At 43.2% G+C, this 19,235-nt stretch overlaps 1 protein-coding gene across 1 annotated transcript; it reads left to right on the plus strand.

The window, feature by feature from the left end:
* Nucleotides 1–1,608: 1,608 nt before the first annotated feature.
* On the plus strand, nucleotides 1,609–18,580 carry LOC103543400 (sorting nexin-6; the record flags this gene model as incomplete). The annotated part of the gene is made up of 6 exons (XM_008510280.2): nucleotides 1,609–1,706; nucleotides 3,341–3,380; nucleotides 7,151–7,237; nucleotides 12,538–12,697; nucleotides 12,785–12,870; nucleotides 17,933–18,580. Coding segments are annotated over 6 exons (525 nt in total), but the record flags the coding sequence as incomplete, so codon positions are not given.
* Between the last annotated feature and the right edge of the window lie 655 nt (nucleotides 18,581–19,235).

Raw genomic sequence — 19,235 nt, forward strand, 5'->3', positions numbered from 1 at the left:
ATATTGTCTGTGATCACATAATAATGTGAAGAGGGTGATGTTCTCAGAGCCAGGTGTTATTAGAATCCTGGAATTTCTTTCTCTAAAAAGTACTTTCAGGGCCAACTTAAGCATAAAATATTAATGTATTCGATAGTAAACACAAAACTCGTTTTTGATTCCTGCCTCTTGATAAACCAACCTTTAAGTGATTTTTAGGTATTACTTATTTTTTAAATGAAACTTGGAGGTTAAGATAATAGGAAGGAGTCCCACCTACAAAAGTTACCGTCCACAGATGTTAAAATAGGTGTTTTGACTAACACTAAGTACAGTAAACAGTCACTAAATTTCAGATTTATCAGTTGAACATGGTTTTGTACAACACAAGTATAAGAATTACTCTTTTGTTAGAGAATAAACACATGAAAGCCTGTAAAACTACTGCTAGTATACGTGGGAATTTCCATTCAAAGTAGGCATGTCTTGGATGTTATTAATTAATAATAGCAAACATTTGTATAGTACTGTACTTGCTATTTGCTAGGTACCATAGTAAGATTTATTAACTCATTTAATCCTCCAAATAATTACAGGAAGTGGGTACTATCATTATCTCCCATCTCCAGGTGAGGAAATTGAGGCATAGACAAGTTAAGTGATGTGCTGGTTTTCGGGAAGCTGGGATTGGACCCCAGGCAGTAGGCATTGCACTGCACAGTCCTTTTTCTGAAACCAGTAGAAGCATCCGTTATAATCTTTTCGCAACAAGCGCCTTGTCCTGTGGGGCGAGCCCTAGGAAGAGTATTGTGCTGAAGTTGAATACTTGGCTTCCCAGCACCCAAGGGTAGTGTGCCACCATTCATCTAGCTTGCCACATGCCATCATTTCCCCTCCTCCCTCAGGGACTGGGTGTAAATCCTGCCTATTTCACTTCCTACGTATCTTTCAGCTTTGTGGGTTTCTCTCTGCTCTCACCCTTCCCACGGTCTTCATCCTGACCCTCTGTGTCTGACACAGCAGTTTCCTAGTTGCTCACCCTCCCTTTGTGTCTCTCTACTTCTAGTCTTTACTCTGGGAAGCAGCATTGGTTGTCTAAAATCGTTATCGGGTTGATTTTACCACCACTATGCTGTAGGACTGTTTAATAACACCTGTTCCCGCAACTTCAAATGCAGTCTTTATCATGGCGTACAAAACCCTTTCTTCCCCAAGTTGCTTCCAATTTATTTCTCTGTCTGCAGCTCCCTGCACTGCCCTCCGACCCTGCAGGCCATACTCCCAGAAGGCTCTCTGAGCAGACTCTGCTCTGTCAAATCTCCCTGGCCTTTACCCATGCTCTTCCCTTCACCCAAAATGCTCTCCCCTCCACTTTGCCCGGTAAAGATTGCTCGTCCCACAAGCTCCAGCTCATTCTGTAGTGTCTTCAGATCCTCGCCCGACTCACTCGGGGAATCGTGTTTCCTCTGCTCCCAAACTAGTTTGTACCTCCATCTAGTATAATGTTCCTCATACTGTGTTAGAGTCATGTTTGTCATTTCCTTCACTAGACTGCGGGTGTCTCGTATCACATACACATTGTTTGACAGGCTCAGTAAGTATTTTTGAATCAATGAATAAATATATTAAATTCTTAAAACTTTTTCTCTAGGTGCCGCAGATGATTACAATAGAATTGGTTCTTCGTTATATGCTTTAGGAACTCAGGATTCTACAGATATATGCAAGTAAGGATTCTAATTAAAAACCGTAAATATGCATAAAACAGAAAACTTTTGTTGGCAGCCTGGGCACACACAATGCTTCTGACCCAGCAGGCATTTTGGAGTATTTTTATCCAAACACATTGATAATAAGGAGCTTCTTACGACACGTGGGTCAGCGTCATTTTTCCTCCTCCCTTTCTCTCTCATTTTTTAAATTTGAGAAATAAAAATGGACTTTAACGTATAATTTTAACATTTACAATGTTTGATTTGATGAAAACGGGCTGATTTGTGTTTGTGTGTGTGTGAGAGAGAGAGAGGCAGATAGAATTTATGTCAAAATGTTGTTAGGTTTGATAAAGCTTATTATAAATAAGAAAGGCTATTTTGGAAGTAGAATATATATGTGTGTATTTCATTGGAGCCCAAATTCACTTTTAAAGTCAAATTTGACGCTATCGGTTTGCCCTTTTTCCAGAGGCCGGCTCTTCCAGTTTCCCGGCTGAGTGAGTGTTAGAGCGTCCTAGGGGCAGCCGGATGGGAAGGTGGTGGCACGTCAGTGTAGAAAAGCTCTCTAGAAGTTTGCTTACACAGCTGTCCTTTGCTTACTTTATGCTAGTTTTCCACTTTAATTTTAGTCTAACTGTAGTTCATTTTAGTTGCTCCCATAATATTGTTTAAACTCAGCTCTTCATTGAAAAATAATTCAAACATATTTGTAAAACGTTTTTAAGTGGGAAAACTATTTTCATAGTCCATGTCTGTCTCCAGACCACATCCTGAACTTTTGTCTAGTCTATCCTGTCTCAGTAGACAGAGAAGATCCAAGTTTTTCTGCAGAGCAAGGTACCATCGCTTACACTAATTAACAGGCTACCTTCCCGAAGAGTTAGTTGTTAAGAATTTGATTAGAGGAAACAAGTCAACCTTGCCACGTGTTATCTGACATAAACCTGTCAAAGCAAGTTCTTTTCAATAAAGCAGAGTTCATCAGATTGTGCTTTTGCTTTCAAAGTATTTGCCCGAATCCAATTATAATGTCATCTATAATTACAGGTTTTTACAGAATATCCTTTAACAGTTTGGCGTTGGGATATTTTTTACTTGGTGCCAGCATTTGACAGAGAGGCTGTTTAGTTAAAAGTGAAAGTGAATTCTGAGACAGAGACTGGTCATCCATTTCTTTGTTTTCCAAAACAAAGCAGCTCTATCTGAAAATGTTTAAAACATAGCATTCAAATAACTTCAAGAACTGTCCCGGCTGCAGTGTTTTCCTTTTAAATCAGCCTTTCGTCTCTTTGGATGTGACCCTTCTGTGCTTCTGTGATAATGTTGAAGGTGTACGCTTTATTTAGTTTTATGTGGCACATTGCTAAAGAATATCAGGACAAATTGTGAAGTTTAATGTATGGCTTAGACTGTCCTCTTGAAATGAGAAGATTTTCCGTAACAGCAGATTTCAAGCATCTGTCCCCTGGGTGGAGGTGGAGAGATTTTTGTGGAGCTGAATGTCATCTGCAGTGAACAAGACCATCCGATCTCGTAATGAGACGAGAATGTCCATTAGCAATGTGGTTTGGGGGCACCTTCTCTGAACATTTGAGATGGAAAATTCTTTCAGAGGTAGCTTCTGATGAAGTATTTTTCCTTTCCAGGTTTTTTCTCAAAGTTTCAGAACTGTTTGATAAAACAAGAGTAAGTACCATTAATTACCCTTTGGGAGCGTAGACCTCTGCGTCCAGTCGTGTTCACCTTGTGGCTGTGTTTAACTTTACTGAGGAAGACGCGTTGCACTTCAGGATGAAGGGACACATTTAGACTTGAACATTTCGAGTTGCTCAGGAAATTGGATTTTTGTTACGGCCTTTTGGTGTTTGTGCAAAAGTTCACATTTTTGATCAGAAAACACGTTAATTACGGACACTGGGTTTATTTTTATGAAGAATTGTGCTTTTCTGCGACTTTGTAAGCCCGAAGGAAGTCTTAGATTCATTATAATTTTACCAAGACTGTATTGCTTTTGATTTCCCGTGAAAGACTGGTTTAAAACTGAATTGTGTAAAAAAAAGAAAGAAAGAAAGAAAGTGAGTTGTATCAATATGAGGCAAGTGTACAACTGCAGGAGGTTTCATTCACAGTAGTAATAATTTAATATTAGCATAGTCTTGGTTTTCAGGGATTGGTCTTAGGTACAATAATATAATAATATTTAACATTTTTGATCAGTTGATAGAATAGTGAAAATGTTTATTAGATGCTTAGTGGTGCTTAGCTGAGAGTGGTGGTGGCTAGTCCATTGCAGAAAGCTGATTTCGGCATGACCTTGTCAATTGAGTGATGTGGTGGAGATAAATAAAGGAAAAGGAGGTGTTCGGTGCCAGCCACGGTGGCCTAGTGGTTAAGTTGAGCATGCTCCGCTTCAGTGGCCTGGGCCCAGTTCCCGGGCATGGACCGGCACCACTCTGTTAGTGGCCATGCTGTGCTGGCAGCCCACATACTCAAAAATAGAGAAAGATTGGCATGGATGTTAGCTCAGGGCAAATCTTCCTCAGCAAAAAAAAAAAAAAAAAACGAAAGAAAGAAAGAAAGGAGAAGTTCTCTCACAAAGGAAAAAGTCCTTAAATACCTCACTCTTGTTATACCAGGGTCCATATAGCCCTTTGTTCTGCCTTTGATGTTTATTCAATGAGCATTTTCTGGGAAGGTATCATTGTTTTTCTGTGCTTTTGCATCAAGAGACGAGGGATCTATCACAAAATAGCCTTATGAGTCAATTCTTTCAGAAGCAGATGTTGAGGTGGGATTAGAGTACAAGAGATTTATGGAGAAAGAGGGGAAGGAGCAGGAGTAGACGGGAAGAGCCTTCAGGCACAGTGCAGGTCTACCCCTGTGAAAGGAGAGCGCAGAGGAAGGAGGGCTGGGTAGGAAGAGTTTCCGACTTTGGTGCAGTTTTCAGAAAGTTTTGTCCAGGTCAGATGGGAGTCCCTGAGCCACAGTCACCCGTGAGAGGAATTCTGCACCAGGCAAGAGTGGGCCGGCACTGCTACCCCTGTGCTCCGTCATTGGCTGTGTGACATTGGCACCGAGGCCAGGAGGGGAGGATGGAGGGAACCTTCATAAGAACCTGGTTCTGGATCCAGGGAGACTGCAGTCAGGCTTTCGATGAACTGTGTCCGTGCAGCCTGCAGTTTCTCTTGAAGGAGATCTGGGTGGCACATTTCCATAGCCACACGGCCCGTATTGGCTTTGGTGTTTGCATGTTGTTCTGGTTATTATTGCATGTAACAAACCATCCTAGAATCAGTAGCTTGAAACAACCGCCATTTTACTCTGCTAATGGGTTTGGGGGTCAGGAGTTCAGAAAGGGCACAGCAGAGAGGGCTTGACTGCTCCTTGATGTCTGGGGCCTCGACAGAGGACACGTGAAGGCTGGGGGCCGGAATTGTCTGAAGGCACCTATGTCTGGGACTTGATACTGGCCGTCAGCTGGGACTTCTGCTAGGGCTGGTGACTGTAAGACGTAGATGTGGCTTTTCCACGGAGCTGCTTAAGCTTCCTCACAGCATGCTGGCTAGCTTCCAAAAGGGAGCATCCCAAAAGCCGGGAAGTGCAAGCTGCTCGTTTCCTAAGGCCTGGGCCTGGGCACTTGCACAGCATCACTTCTGTACTGGTCAAGCAGCCTTAGAGCCCAGATTCAGGAGGAGGGGACACGTACCCTCCTTCTCAGGGAAGAAGGGGAGCCATAGTTCAAAGCACCCAACATCTGTCTAGCATGTTATCGAAATTTCTCTACATCAATTTTGAATATACTTTGTGTCTGTGCTCTTATCTGTTAGGTTAAGAAGTTCCGTAGGTTTATTTCTCCATTAATCATATTTTTCAAGAAGCTTCAAGTTTTTCTAACGTTTTATTGAAGTGTATTCTATATATAGGAAAGAGCGCATAGCAGTCGTGTACAGCTCAGTGAAATTTTACACATTCAACACACCCATGTCATGAACACCCAGATCAAGAAATAGAATATTACCAGCAGCCAGATGCCCTGCCTCCTTCAGCTGCCTTTGAGTCACCCCCTCCTGCAAGGGTAACCACTGGCCTAGCTTCTAACAGCAGAGATTAGCTTTGTTTTCAGATTTCACATAAATACAGTATGTATTCTTTCTATGTGTCATTCCATTCCCTCAACATTATGTACATAAAATTGATCCATGTTGTCATATGTAGGTACAATTCTTTCTTTCTTTCTTTTGTTTGAGGAAGGTTAGCCGTGAGCTAACATCTGCTGCCAATACTCCTCTTTTTTTGCTGAGGAAGACTGGCCCTGAGCTAACATCCGTGCCGATCTTCCTCTACTTTATATGAGTGACGCCTGCCGCCGCGTGACTTGACAAGCGTTGCCATGTCCATACCCGGGATCTGAACCAGCGAAACCCTGGGCTGCCGAAGCAGAGCGCACAAATTTAACCATTCAGCCACGGGGCCGGCCCCATCTCTCTTTTTGTTCAGATAAGAGTTAATTTTAGGGGCCGGCCCCATGGCACAGTGGTTAAGTTCACAAGCTCCACTTTGGCGGCCCAGGGTTTCGCAGATTCGGATCTTGGGCGCAGACATGGCACCGCTCGACAGGTCGTGCTGAGGCGGCGTCCCACATACCACAACCAGAGGCACTCACAACTACAGTATACAACTATGTACTGGGGGGCTTTGGGGAGAAGAAGGAATGAAAAAAGACCTAACTTTAATACAGCCAATACAATTATCAATGATTTCCCTTAATGTCATCAGATATCCAGTATGCAGATGTTCCCAGTTGTCTCATAAGTGGCTTTTTCCTGTGGCAGTTGTTTGAATCAGGATCCACACAAGGTCCCCATGTCGTATTTGCTTGATGTAATACATCTGCTCTATCCTCTCTCTCCAGGCTGAAGGAAGAGTTCTCACCTTTTTTGTCTGACATGGCTGCTTCCCGTGTCATCCCAGCTCAGACTAACCCCATGTGTCTGTCACTCTTCAGTGTCTTCAGACACATTTTGCTAATGTTTTGACTCTGTTTTCTGGTTGTGCTCAGCAGGAGGATTGGTTTGCATTACCTAGTCTACCATTGCCAGCCTCTGTGACTTTAGAATCACGTGTACATATCAATTGTTGAAACGAAGAGAGAAAATATAAGTGAAGCTGAAAGGTTATCGATATTGAAACTCCTTACAGCCAAGAACTTGAGTCAAATAGAGAGTCCTTCCATCCGTTCGCAAATCTCCTTTGATCTCGTCTTCTTTTTTCTGTTCACTTTTTCTCAGAGTTACAAAGAAAAGGAACAGGCTAGTAAAGGAGAAGGGAAGAAAACCTAGATTAAATAGGAATGGATACTGTAGGTATTTATAACTGTTTTTAGAGTAATTAAGAAAGAAAACACTGAGTGTAGAATGTAAGTGCTGACTCAATGCTGAATTTTTCTCCTTCTTCAGAAAATAGAAGCACGAGTGTCTGCTGATGAGGACCTCAAACTTTCTGACCTTTTAAAATATTACTTAAGAGAATCTCAAGCGGCTAAGGTAACTTTATCGTTCATTTGTCATTTAAAATGGACTCTTTGACAAAACGCGATCTCTTAGAGGTTGTTAGACTTCAGATTGTTAAAGATGATTTCTCTCTCGATTTAAAATTATATTTTCAAATGTGAATTTTCTGTTTCTCCTTTTAGCAATTGTAGGTCAGGGAACCCCACATAACCCCACATAAAAGTTCCTCTAGAAACTTCTGATACACTAGAGTGGAACTTTTTTGTTTTAATGAATTTGGTATATTTATTCAGGTACAGTACCTGCAGATATGCCCGAATAACAGTAGTATAGCTAAAGGATTCCTAATTTGGTCTTGGTAACTCCTCTACTGAGGGTAAGAGAGCCATAAATCAAAGATTTGTTTTATTTTAAGGCAACTCAAGTTTGCTTTTGGAGGTCTGTCCGTGTGCAAAACTAAAACTCTTACTAACCAAAAAAAGGTCTAACAAAATCATCTAAAAAGCACTGAAAACTTGGCGGCTCAGATGTGCCAAATTCAGTGTTAATTTATGAATTGAGTTATTGTACAGAAAGTTCTCGTTGGATCAGTGGTGCTTTGAATCCCACTCGTTCGTTCCTTGTCAAGTTACCAGTAACCCTCTTCACTCCTCTAGAGGACCTTGAGTGCTTGCAGACACACTGTCCACAGCAAATCACTTTAGATCGCATCGTGTCTTATGAACTATTTACATCGGATGGTCTGGGATCAAATGAATTGTTCGCTTTTGAAGACTTTAAATTCATTATTTTACTATGGTCTATAGTTGTTAGTAGAGAACTTTTTAGAACATGGCCTAAAGGTTAATCCAGACTTTCTAGTAACTGCAAGATAGAACTGACATTTAATTGCAAGAATCAAAACTAAAATGAAGTATCACTATACGTCTTAATCAGAATGACTAAAATGACAACATTCTGACAAAAATTATAGCAACTGGAACTTTCACACACTGTCAGTGGGAATATGATACGATACTTTGAAAAGTTTTGCAGTTTCTTAAAGAATTGAATGTACATCTACCCTATGGTCTGGTCATTCCAGTCCTAGATATTTGAAAGCACGTGTCCCCACAGACGTTTACAGCAGCTTTATTTGTAATAGCTGAAAACTGGCGACAACCCAAATGTCCACCAACAGGTGAGTGGATAAACAAGTTGTGGCATATCCAGACGATGGAATGCTCCTCGGCAGTGAAAAGGAAAGAACTAAACATCACTGAGCAACATGGGTGAATCGCAAAATAATTTTTGCCAAGTGAAAGAAGCCAAGCAATAAAGACCATAGTTCACACTGGAGTTCACTCTTGGTGTTGTATGTTCTGTGCATTTGGACCAATGTGTAATGACTGTCCAGCATTCAAACCATCATACAGAGTAGTTTCACGGCCACAGAAGTCCTCTATGCCCCATCTCTTCATCCTCCTTGCCGCTAACCCCTGTTGATTTTTTTTGTTGTCTCCATAGTTTTGCGTTTTCCAGAAAGTCATCCAGTTGGGCCTTTTCAGATTGGCTTTATTGGCTTAGCAATATGCATCTAAGTTTCCTCTGTGTCTTTTCATGGCTTAATGGCTCATTTCTTTTTAGCACTGAATATTATTCCAATGTCTGGATGTATCACAGTTTGTTTATCAGACCACCTAGGACATCTTCCAAGTTTTGGCATTTGTGAATAAAGCTGCTAGAAACATCCATGTGCAGGCTTTTGTGTGAACATAACTTTTCATCTCCTTTGAGTAAATACCAAGGAGCACAATTGCTGGGTCATACGTAAGAGTATGTTTACTTCTGCCAGACTGCCTTCCAGTGTCTGTACCGTCTTGCATACCCACCGTCAATGAGTGACAGTGCCTCTTCCTTCACATCCTCACCAGCATTTCGTGTTACCGTTATTGTAGTTTCTGGCCATTCTAACAGGCGTGTAGGGGTATCTCATTGTTGTTCTAATTTGCATTTCCCTGATGACATAAGAGGTTGGAGCATCTTTTCACACACTGATTTGCCATCTCTATATCCTCTTTGGTGAGGTGTCTGTTAAAAATTGGGTCACTTATTTTGCTATTGTTGAGTTTTAAGAGTTCTTTGTATATTTTGGATAGCAGTCCTTTATCACATATGTCTTTTGTAAATATTATTTCTTGGTCTATGGCTTGTCTTCTCATTCTCTTGATAGTGTCTTTTGCAGAGCCGAAATTTTTCGTTTTAATGAAGTCTGTGTTATCAATTATTTCATTCATACATCGTGTCTTTGCTGTTGTATCTAAAAAGTCATTATCAAACCCAAGGTCATCTGGATTTTCTCCTAAGTTATCTTCCAGGGGTTTTATACTTTTGCATTTTACATTTAGGTCTGTGGTCCATTTTGAGGAAACTTTTTTGAAGGGTGTAAGGTCTGTGTATAAATTCATTTCTTTGCACGTGGATGTCCAATTTTCCTAGCACCATTTTTTTAAAAGACTGTCTTTTCTCCATTGTATTGCCTTTTCTCATTTGTCAAAGATCAGTTGACTGTATTTGTGTGGGTCTAGTTCTGGGCTTTCTGTTCTGTTCTGTTCTGTTGATGTATCTGTTCTCTCACCAGTACCACACTGTCTGGATTACTGTCACTTTATAGAAAGGGGTCAAGCAGATAGTGTTCGTTCTCTGACTTGGCTCTTCTCCTTCAATATTGTGTTGGTTGTTCTGTGCCTTTTGCTTCTCTGCATACACTTTATTTTTTATTTATTTTTTTATTTTTTGAGGACGATCAGCCCTGAGCTAACTGCTGCCAATACTCCTCTTTTCGCTGAGGAAGACTGGCCCTGAGCTAACATCCGTGCCCGTCTTCCTCTACTTTCTATGTGGGACTCCTGCCACAGCATGGCTTGCCAAGTGGTGCCACGTCCCCACCCGGGATCTGAACCGGCGAACCCTGGGCCGCCGAAGTGGAACATGCGCACTTAACCACTGCACCACCGGGCCAGCTCCCCATAAACTTTAGAATCAGTTTGTTGTTAGCTACAAAATAACTTGCTGAGATTTTGATTGGGATTATGTGGAATCTGTAGATCAACTTGAAAAGAACTGATTTTGACAACATTGGTCTCCCTATCCATGAACATGGAATATCTCTTCATTTCTTTTGTTTCGATCTCTTTTCTCAGAGTTTTGTAGTTTTCCTCATATAGATTTTGCACGTTATCTTGTTATATTAATACTTAAGTGTTTCATTTTCTGGGGTGCTAATGGAAATGGTAGTATATTTTTACTTTCATATTCCACTTGTTCGTTCCTGGTGTGTTAGAAAGCACTTGACTTTTGTGTATTAATGTTGTGTCCTACAACCCTCCTGTATTCATTTGTTAGTTCCGTGAATTTCTTTGTTGATTCTTTCAGATCTCTACATGAACAGTCGTGTCATCTGTGAACAAAGTTTTATTTCTTATTTCCTTTTCTGATGGCATCAGGCAGGACTTTCAGGACGTGGTTGAGAAGGAGTGGTGAGGTGGCACAACCTTGCACCATTCCACAGCTTCTAGTTTCTCACCTTGGAGTATGATGTCACCGTAGGTGTTTTGTAGATGTTCTTTATCAAGATGAGGAAGTTTCTGGTGTTCCTAGTTTGCTGGGACAATCAACTGATGATTGACAGAGGTGCTAAGACAATTTAGTGGGGGAGAGAATAGACTTTTCCACAAATGGTATTGGGACGGCTGAATAGTCCTATGAGGAAGAATAAAGTTGGCCCCTTCCTCATACCGTGTATCAAAATTCACTCAAAATGGATCAAAGACTTAAATGTAAGAGCTAAAACTATAACATTTTCAGGAGAAAACATGAACACAAACCTTCATGACCTTCAGTTAGGTGCTGGTTTCTTACATGTGACACCAGAAGCACAGCAACCAAAGAAACGATAATGAATTGGACTCTCTTAAAATTGAAAACTTTTGTGTGTCAAAGGACACTCTCAAGAAAAGTGAAAAGACAACCCACAGACTAGGATAAAATATTTGCAAATCATGGAAGTCACTAATAAGCAACTGGTATTCAAAATATATAAAGAACTCTTTAAATCAATGAAAAGACAAATAGCCCAATTCAAAAAGGGACAGAGGACTTGCTAAACATCTCTCCAAAGAAGGTATACAAAAGGCCAACGAAAACGTAAAAAGATGCTCAACATCATTAGCCATCAGGGAAGTGCAACTCAAGACCACAGTGAGACATGACTTCACCCCCCGTGGGTGGCTTTCATCAAAAAGACAGATCAGAAGTGTTGACGAGGATGTAGAGGAATTGGAACCCTCGTACGGTGTTGGTGGGAATGTAAAATGGTGCACCCACTTTGGAAAACAGTCTGGCAGTTTCTCAAAAAGTTCCACATAAAGTTATCAGGTGACCCAGCGATTCCACTCCTAAGTAATGAGAGATGAAAACATGTCCACACAAAAACTTGTTCACAGGGCTGGCCCCATGGCCGAGTGGTTAAGTTCATGCACTCTGCTTCGGTGACCCAGGGTTTCGCCAGTTCGAATCCTGGGCCTGGACATGGCACCGCTCATCAAGTCATGCTCAGGCGGCATCCCACATGCCACAACTAGAAGGACCCACCACTAAAAAATACACAGCTGTGTCCCGGGGGGGCTTTGGGAGAAAAAGGAAAAAGATAAAATCTTTTAAAAACCCCACAAAAAAACAGAAAATTTGTACACAAATGTTCATAACCTCATCATTCATACTGGGCAAAAACTGGAAAGAAACCAAATGTCTGTCAGCTGATGAATGGATGAATCATTGTGGTATGTCCATACAACGAAACGTTCCTCAGCAATAAAAAGGAATGAATATGGGTAAACTTGAAAGTTGATGCTAAGTGAAAAAAGCCAAACACAACAGGCCACGAATTATGTGATTCCATTTTTTAATGAAATGTCCCGAGTAGGCAAATCTTGTAGACAGAGAGCGGATTAGTGGTTGTCCAGGGCTGGGGGGTGTGGGAGGAAATGGAGAGTGGCTGCCAACGCATATGGGGTCTCTTTTAGGGGGACAAAGATGTTCTAAAGTTGATTGGAGTGATGGTTACACAACTCTGTGGGCATAATAAAAACCGTTGGATTGTTCTTTGAATGAGTGAGTCACGTGGTATGTGGATGATCTCTCAGTAAAGCTGATATGAAACTCTGTTGAGAAGAGGGCCCGGCACGCGGTGGTCCCTGTGTAAGCGTTAGCTCTGCTGATGGCGGGAGCGGTGGTGATTGAGTGCGAGCTCTAGAAACACGCGGCGCATGTTACTGTGAAGGTCTGTTTTACAGGACCTGCTCTATCGAAGATCTAGGTCGCTAGTGGATTATGAAAATGCTAATAAAGCACTGGATAAAGCCAGAGCGAAAAATAAAGATGTTCTGCAGGCTGAAACGTCCCAACAATTATGTTGTCAGAAATTTGAAAAAATATCGGAATCTGCAAAACAAGGTACTGTTGTGTTAACCTTTGATCAAAAAGCGTGCTTTAGACTATTGTGTCAAGTAAATAGTTAATCCTAATCTCCTTTGTTCACAGAACTTATAGATTTTAAGACAAGAAGAGTTGCCGCCTTCAGAAAAAATTTAGTGGAACTGGCAGAGTTAGAACTGAAGCATGCAAAGGTATGGTCATAGTCAAGACTGAATGAGTTGAGCGACTTAGGATTTAGAAACGAGTCGGGAAATTGATGATAATCCTTTAGCGGCAGTTTCCGTCTGCAGGGGTCCTGTAAGAACTGCTCCTGAATTGGAGTGACGTTTTTCAAGATTATTTCACTGCTTCAAAATATTTGGTTTTAGTAAATGAATGTCCTTCTTCCAGGGATTTTTACGGTATTGTGTACTTCTACTTAAGCCCTTTCTTGTAGTTAATATAAAGATAAAGCTTGGCCCAGACGTATAGTAACTTTTAAAATAGAGAACCTTAGAATGGAGAGGGATTTTAAAGATCCCCTAATTCACACAAGAACAGTATCTGTAATGTCTCTGACGGTCAGCTCTGCAACTCTAGTACCTAGTATGGAAACCAGTATCCGTTTTTGACTAGTTGTTGAAAAGAAATAGATCTTCCTTTTTAAAAAATCCCTGGGGCCGGCCCCGTGGCCGAGTGGTTGAGTTCGCGCGCTCCAAGCTGTGGCCCAGGGTTTCGCTGGTTCGGATCCTGGGAGCGGACACGGCACCGCTCGTCAGGCCATGCTGAGGCGGCGTCCCACGTGCCACAACTAGAGAGACCCACAACTAAAATATACAGCTATGGACAGGGGGGCTTTGGGAGAAAAAGGAAAAATAAAATCTTAAAAGAAAAAAAAAAAACCCTCAGAAATGTAACATTTGCTATCACCAGTCGGAGGGACTGAAAAGTAAAGATGTATTCAAAATTCCCAGAACTATAAATACATATTTAAAAATTTTAAGTCAACTTTTAAATGTTATTTTTCGATAGGTTCATAGCATTTACACTTATCAAGTTCTTAAAGCTTAAAACTAGTAAGATTTCTGGGGCACTCTCTAATGAATACAAATCTACTGTGTAACTTTGACCAACAGGTCAGTTTTGTCACCTAAAGTAGGAGAGAGACCTTGGCTTCCTTGGCTTACGGTTCAGCCTTGAGACATCTGACTACTGTACGTTCTCGATACAGCCTCTCCCCCGCAGGCTAGACATCCTTGGGCTAAACATTTTTCATCCCATACACCTCAACAAGCTGTTCATAATATTATTACCCTCCTGTCATTGCTCTTTGAAATGTTGCCCTGGAAATGGAAACGCCTTCCCGTGCGCGCGCTGATCGTCCCGCACGTTTCTTCCCACAACGTGTTCTGTATGCAGAGGACGAGGGATTTTTAACTGCCGTATTGCACCAGCTTCATGTGGCTTATAACCACGCCATTTTGCTGCTGCTTCTTATAATTCAGTTCTTCAACCGCCAACCTGTAGTTGTGTGTTTAATTTTTTTTTTAGTAATTTTTTTTCATTTTTGTTGTAAAACACATAACGCAAAATTTACCATCGTGACCACTTTTAAACGTCCACTTCAGTAGCGTTAAGTATATTCACACTGCTGTGCAATAGGTCTCCAGAACTTCTTCATTTACTGAGCATCTGATTTTTAAAATGTAATTGCAAGCCACATTTGCATCTCTTACGTTTTAGCTTGCTGGTTTCCGCCCAGCACATAGAGTTAGTTCTTTTGGAGACTTCGATTTGGCCATAGAGTATTTGACTATTTTACCAGTGATTTCCTTCCAAGTGATGGACGTTTGTAATTTATATGACTTCTCTTTCATGTCCTCTTCTAAGTTCCAAAGGAATCGACACTGTTAATCTAGTTGTCGAGTGCGTGGCACCAAAAAAGGCTAAAGTTTTAGTTCCCGTCCTTTCTTTCTATCCTAACTGGTATTAACTTATTAATTAATATTCTTTGGTTATAGTTACTTAGATAGTTAGGAATTCACCTATTTCTCCTATCGTCAACCATTACGTTTGCATTTTATCCCCGAAGGCTGTAAGAAGTATTAAATTCCTCATTAAAGTCAAGATATGTGTTGTCTGACTTCCTGGTCTAACAACCTGTCAAAAGAAAATCTTTGGATAAGCTTGGCACGATTTATTCTTACCGAGCCGGTGTTGATTTCTAATGTCCACTGTTTTTGTTCTTTTGAAAGAGGTTGTAAACTGTCAAGGATTTTGTTAGAGACCAGTGAGAGCTTGGCAGACCACGGCCTAAATGCTTTTGTACAGCCCGTGAGCCAGGAATGGTGTTCATAGTTTTAAAGGGTTACAAGAAAAGCAAAAGAATAATATTTCGTGATGTGATAATGATATGAAATCCGGATTTAATCTATAAATAAAGTTTGATGGAATACAGCCAAGCTCATTCATTTCTGCTGTCTCTGATTCCTTTCTCGCTCCTACAGCGGAGTTGAGTAGCTGAGACAGAGACCAAATGTCTCTCAAAGACTAAAATGTTTACTGTTCAGCCCTTTACAGAAAACGTTTGCTGACCCTATTATAGATTGACGTCAGCCTCTGATTCCCGGATTCTATCCTTTTTCCAGTCCTTTCTGAAATGTGTTCCCTGTGTTCAAATTTCTGGTAGCTCTTCTAGGCCAGGGGCTCTCAGCTGGAGGCGATTTTGCCTCTCGGGAGACCCGTCGCAACCACGGGGTGGGTGGGTTACTACTGGTAGGTAGCGGGTAGAGGCCAGGGATCCTGGTAAACAGCCTACAATGCTCAGGACAACGTCCACAAGAAAGGATCATACAGCCCAAACTGTCAAGAGTGCTGAGGTTGAGAAACTCTGCTCTATGTCTAAGATTTCTTTTCTTTCTTTCTTTCTTTCTTTCTTTTTTCTTTTTTTTTGCTGAAGAATATTCGCCCTGAGCTCACATCTGTGCCAGTCTTCCTCTCTTTTGTGTGTGGGTCGTGGCCACAGCATGGCCGCTGGTGAGTGGTGTAGGTCTGTGCCTGGGAACTGAACCGGGGCTGCGGAAGCAGAGCGCTCGGGACTTAACCGCTAGGCCAAGGCGCCGGGCCCCCCTCAGATTTCTTACTGATTTGTAAATCTGAACAAAGTCCCATTTTGGTCCCAGAATCCACATAAGTGATTCCCAAAGGACTGGCTGTTGGTTAAACTTAGAGCAAGATGGTTTGAAACCACTTTGGATTTCATTTGTTCCAACTGGGAAATGTCTTGCCACATCAGTGAAATCTGGTGAAAACTCGGTGGTTAGGTCCCTTTTGTGTCCTTCAAAACAGAGTCAGCGTCTTTATTGGGGAAGGATAAAACGTAAGCTAAGGGCAGTAAAAAACTGTCCGTCGCCGACGCCGAGGGTGCGCGGTGAGCGCCCTGCTGGGAAGGGGCGAGGGCGCGCCCTCCTGGAGGGGCTGCAGGGTGTCCCGCGCCGCGTGCGCGTCTGAGGACTCGGCGGTCCTGCTTGAGGAGCACGCCTGTAAGCAGATAATTTCACAAATTCGGGCAGGCTCAAAGTCGTTCGTCAGAGTCCTGTTGTCACACTGGCAAAAACTGACAGGAACCTGAACACCTAAAATGTGGAAGTGTTTATTTTCACTTCGTTGCAGGCTTCAGAAAAGTTGTAAGCAAAGTACAAAGAATTCCCGGATGCCCTTCACCCAGATTCCCCCGGCGTGCGTGTTAGCACATCTGCGTGTCCTTCTCCCTCCCTTTCTCTCCCCACACACACCCACGCACACACACCCACGCACACTGTGGTTTGTCTTAAACCATCTGAGTGAGTTGCAGACAGATGCCTCTTCCCTCTTAAACACGTCAGTGTGAATTTCCTAAAAACAAGTAATTCTCTTAAACACTCAGTACGGTTGTAAAGATCAGGAAATTAATATTGATACAATGCTGTTGTCTGATCCACAGACCTGTCTCCACACTCCACCCGTTGTCCCAGGAATGTCTTTCACGGCAAAAGGAAATTCAAGATAACGTGTTGCATTCAGCGCACGTGTCTTCTTAGACTTCTTTAATCGGGGAGAGTTCCTGAGTCTTCCTCCTTCATAACCCTGGACGCTGTTAGGAGCAGGGGCCCATAGACTGCCCTCCTCTGGGGTCTGAGTATTGGGTTTGGGTCACGCACTTTTGGCAGGAACACCACGGAGGCGATGCTCACACCTCCTCGCCCCGGCGTATCAGGAGGCACGTGCTGTCACTTCCTTGCCTTACTGGCAAGGGCTCCCTTTGATCGTTTGGTTAAAGTGATGTGTGCAGGTCTCTCAGTGGCAAAGTTACTATTTTACGCTTTGGAACTAAGCCGTGTCCTGTGGGGAGACACTTGGGACTGTGGAGATACCCCGTCACTCCGCCAGCACTGTCCCATAGACCTTGGTGCAAAGATGGAGATCGCCGGTCAGCACTCCAGGGTGGTGGCCACCAGCCACGTGTGGCTGTCGGACGCTTGAAATGTGGGTAGTGCGACTGAGGAACTGAGTTTTTATTTAATTTCAACGAACGGAAATTCAAATTGTATATAGCTGCACGTAGCCAACGGCTACAGTGTTGGCATTTCAGCCCCAAACTGTTTTTAGCATCCGTTCATGACTTTTTGCCCGAAGCAGTTATCACGTTGGTTGCCCAGTGGTCGTTTTCTAATTCCATCGTTCTTTATACATTTTAGTTGACTTTCTACTCTAAGGAGGAGGTTTTCCTTCACCCTCATTGATAGAGTAACGTAAGCTGACTATACTTACGTTCGTCTTTACACGTGTCTCTAAATTTGGATGCCAGTTGATGTGATTTACAAATGGGTTCAGGGCTGTGAATTTTATAGAATTTATAGAATTGTCCGTAACCTTACAGTTTTTATAAAAACTATAAACCTATGCTGATGGATATTCTAATGGCTAAAGAAAGGGGATAGGAACTCAGAAGATGTTTACTAGTTTCAGTTGGACACAAAGGGCATCTTTGATCCCTCATTAGGACATAAATGATTCGAAACATTACTATTGCTCTAGATGGAAACTGACAGAAGACTCTGGTATGTGGAAAATACCGTCCACGAAACACACTGTATAACTTTAGGTCCTCAAACCCTCATTTGTATATATTAAATTTATCTTAGCAGATGTACAGCTCTGTGATTTCTGACGCTGTGCGTTTTCGCCGCGTCTCCGGTGTCTGCACGTCCTAACGCCGTCTCCCCTCCGGTTTAGGGCAACCTCCAGCTGCTGCAGAACTGCCTGGCGGTGTTGAACGGAGACACATAAGCCGCGCTCCACCTTCCGGTCACAAAGGGCTGCCTTCCTCCAGACGTCGTTTCGTTTCCTCGATGACCTTAGGCCTTTCCCGCTCACTGGAATCCAGGCGCCAGCCGGCAGGGCGTCCCGGCTCCTTCCCTCCGAGGGACGCGGGGGGCCGGGCGGCTGCGGGGGGGAGGGGGGCGCTCCCCGGGCGCCGCCGCCTCGGAGCCCGCAGTTCAGCCTCTTTCGCAGTAGCCTCTCTAACTGTGTTTCTTTCCTGAGTAGTGTTCCTTTGCCGCCAGTCTGGTTTGCCTTTACGTAATTTCTGAAGTTTAACCCTTTCGAAACGCATTGTTCCAACAAGATAAAGATGGCCGTTGCCTTTCTTTGAATTTTGTCTTCAACAAGCAGTGTGTACCACCTTAGTACCACTCATGTATCCTGGAAAGCATCTTAATCAGACTTATTTTTAATTATGAACATTTCTTAGAAGTTTGGGGACAGACTTTATGTACTCTTTATAAGTATGACTTCTGAAGAACAGCAAATGCGTTAGTATGTTTGCCTTAAACTTGTAGACTAAACCGACTCTTGTCAATAAACAGTGATGACAGCGCCGCCTCCCGCCGCTGTGCTCCTTGTACCCCGTGCGCTCGGAGGGGCCCTGGGAGATCCGCTCCTGCGCCGGGCTTCACCGCGCGGGTCCGCGTGTGTCTCCCTCCTCCTTCCTTTTAAAAATGGCCCGTGGAACCGAGTCCGCCAGTCCCTGGACGGAAGGATGAACCGCTTCCCTGCGTCCTCTGAGCTCTTCACGGAAGATGGGACTGGGCGGAGGCGGTGAGAACAGCGCTTTCTAGCACGCAGGAGCGGAGAGGCGGTCTGTGCCGGTTTGCCGGATTCCATCCCGAGCCCGGCCGATCCGCCGTGCGACAGCTGCCGCCGAGCCACTTGGTAGCTGTGTGCCAGTGTAGACGCTGGGGTGGAGAGAGAAGGAGGTCTGCTTCCGGGGACGGCGCTTATGGGGGGGGGGGGGGGGTGAGGGGGGGGGCGGAGGGCGGAATTAGAATAGTTGGAGTGAAAGCGAGGGTGCGAAAAGGACACCGATCGTCAGTAGTTGCGTTCCAAGTATTCCTGGCCTTTGTAAGGTGAGGGAACGTTATGCCGTTCCTGGTCGACAACTAAATTAGCGGTGGGATTTCACCACTGTCTTTTTCTAACTTTTCGCCCACTTGGAAACCACAGGCACTTGGGTTGGTCGGCCCTCGGCGGGTTCCGG

This window comes from Equus przewalskii, chromosome 1 (genome assembly GCF_037783145.1).
Source record: "Equus przewalskii isolate Varuska chromosome 1, EquPr2, whole genome shotgun sequence".
NCBI lineage: Eukaryota > Metazoa > Chordata > Mammalia > Perissodactyla > Equidae > Equus > Equus przewalskii.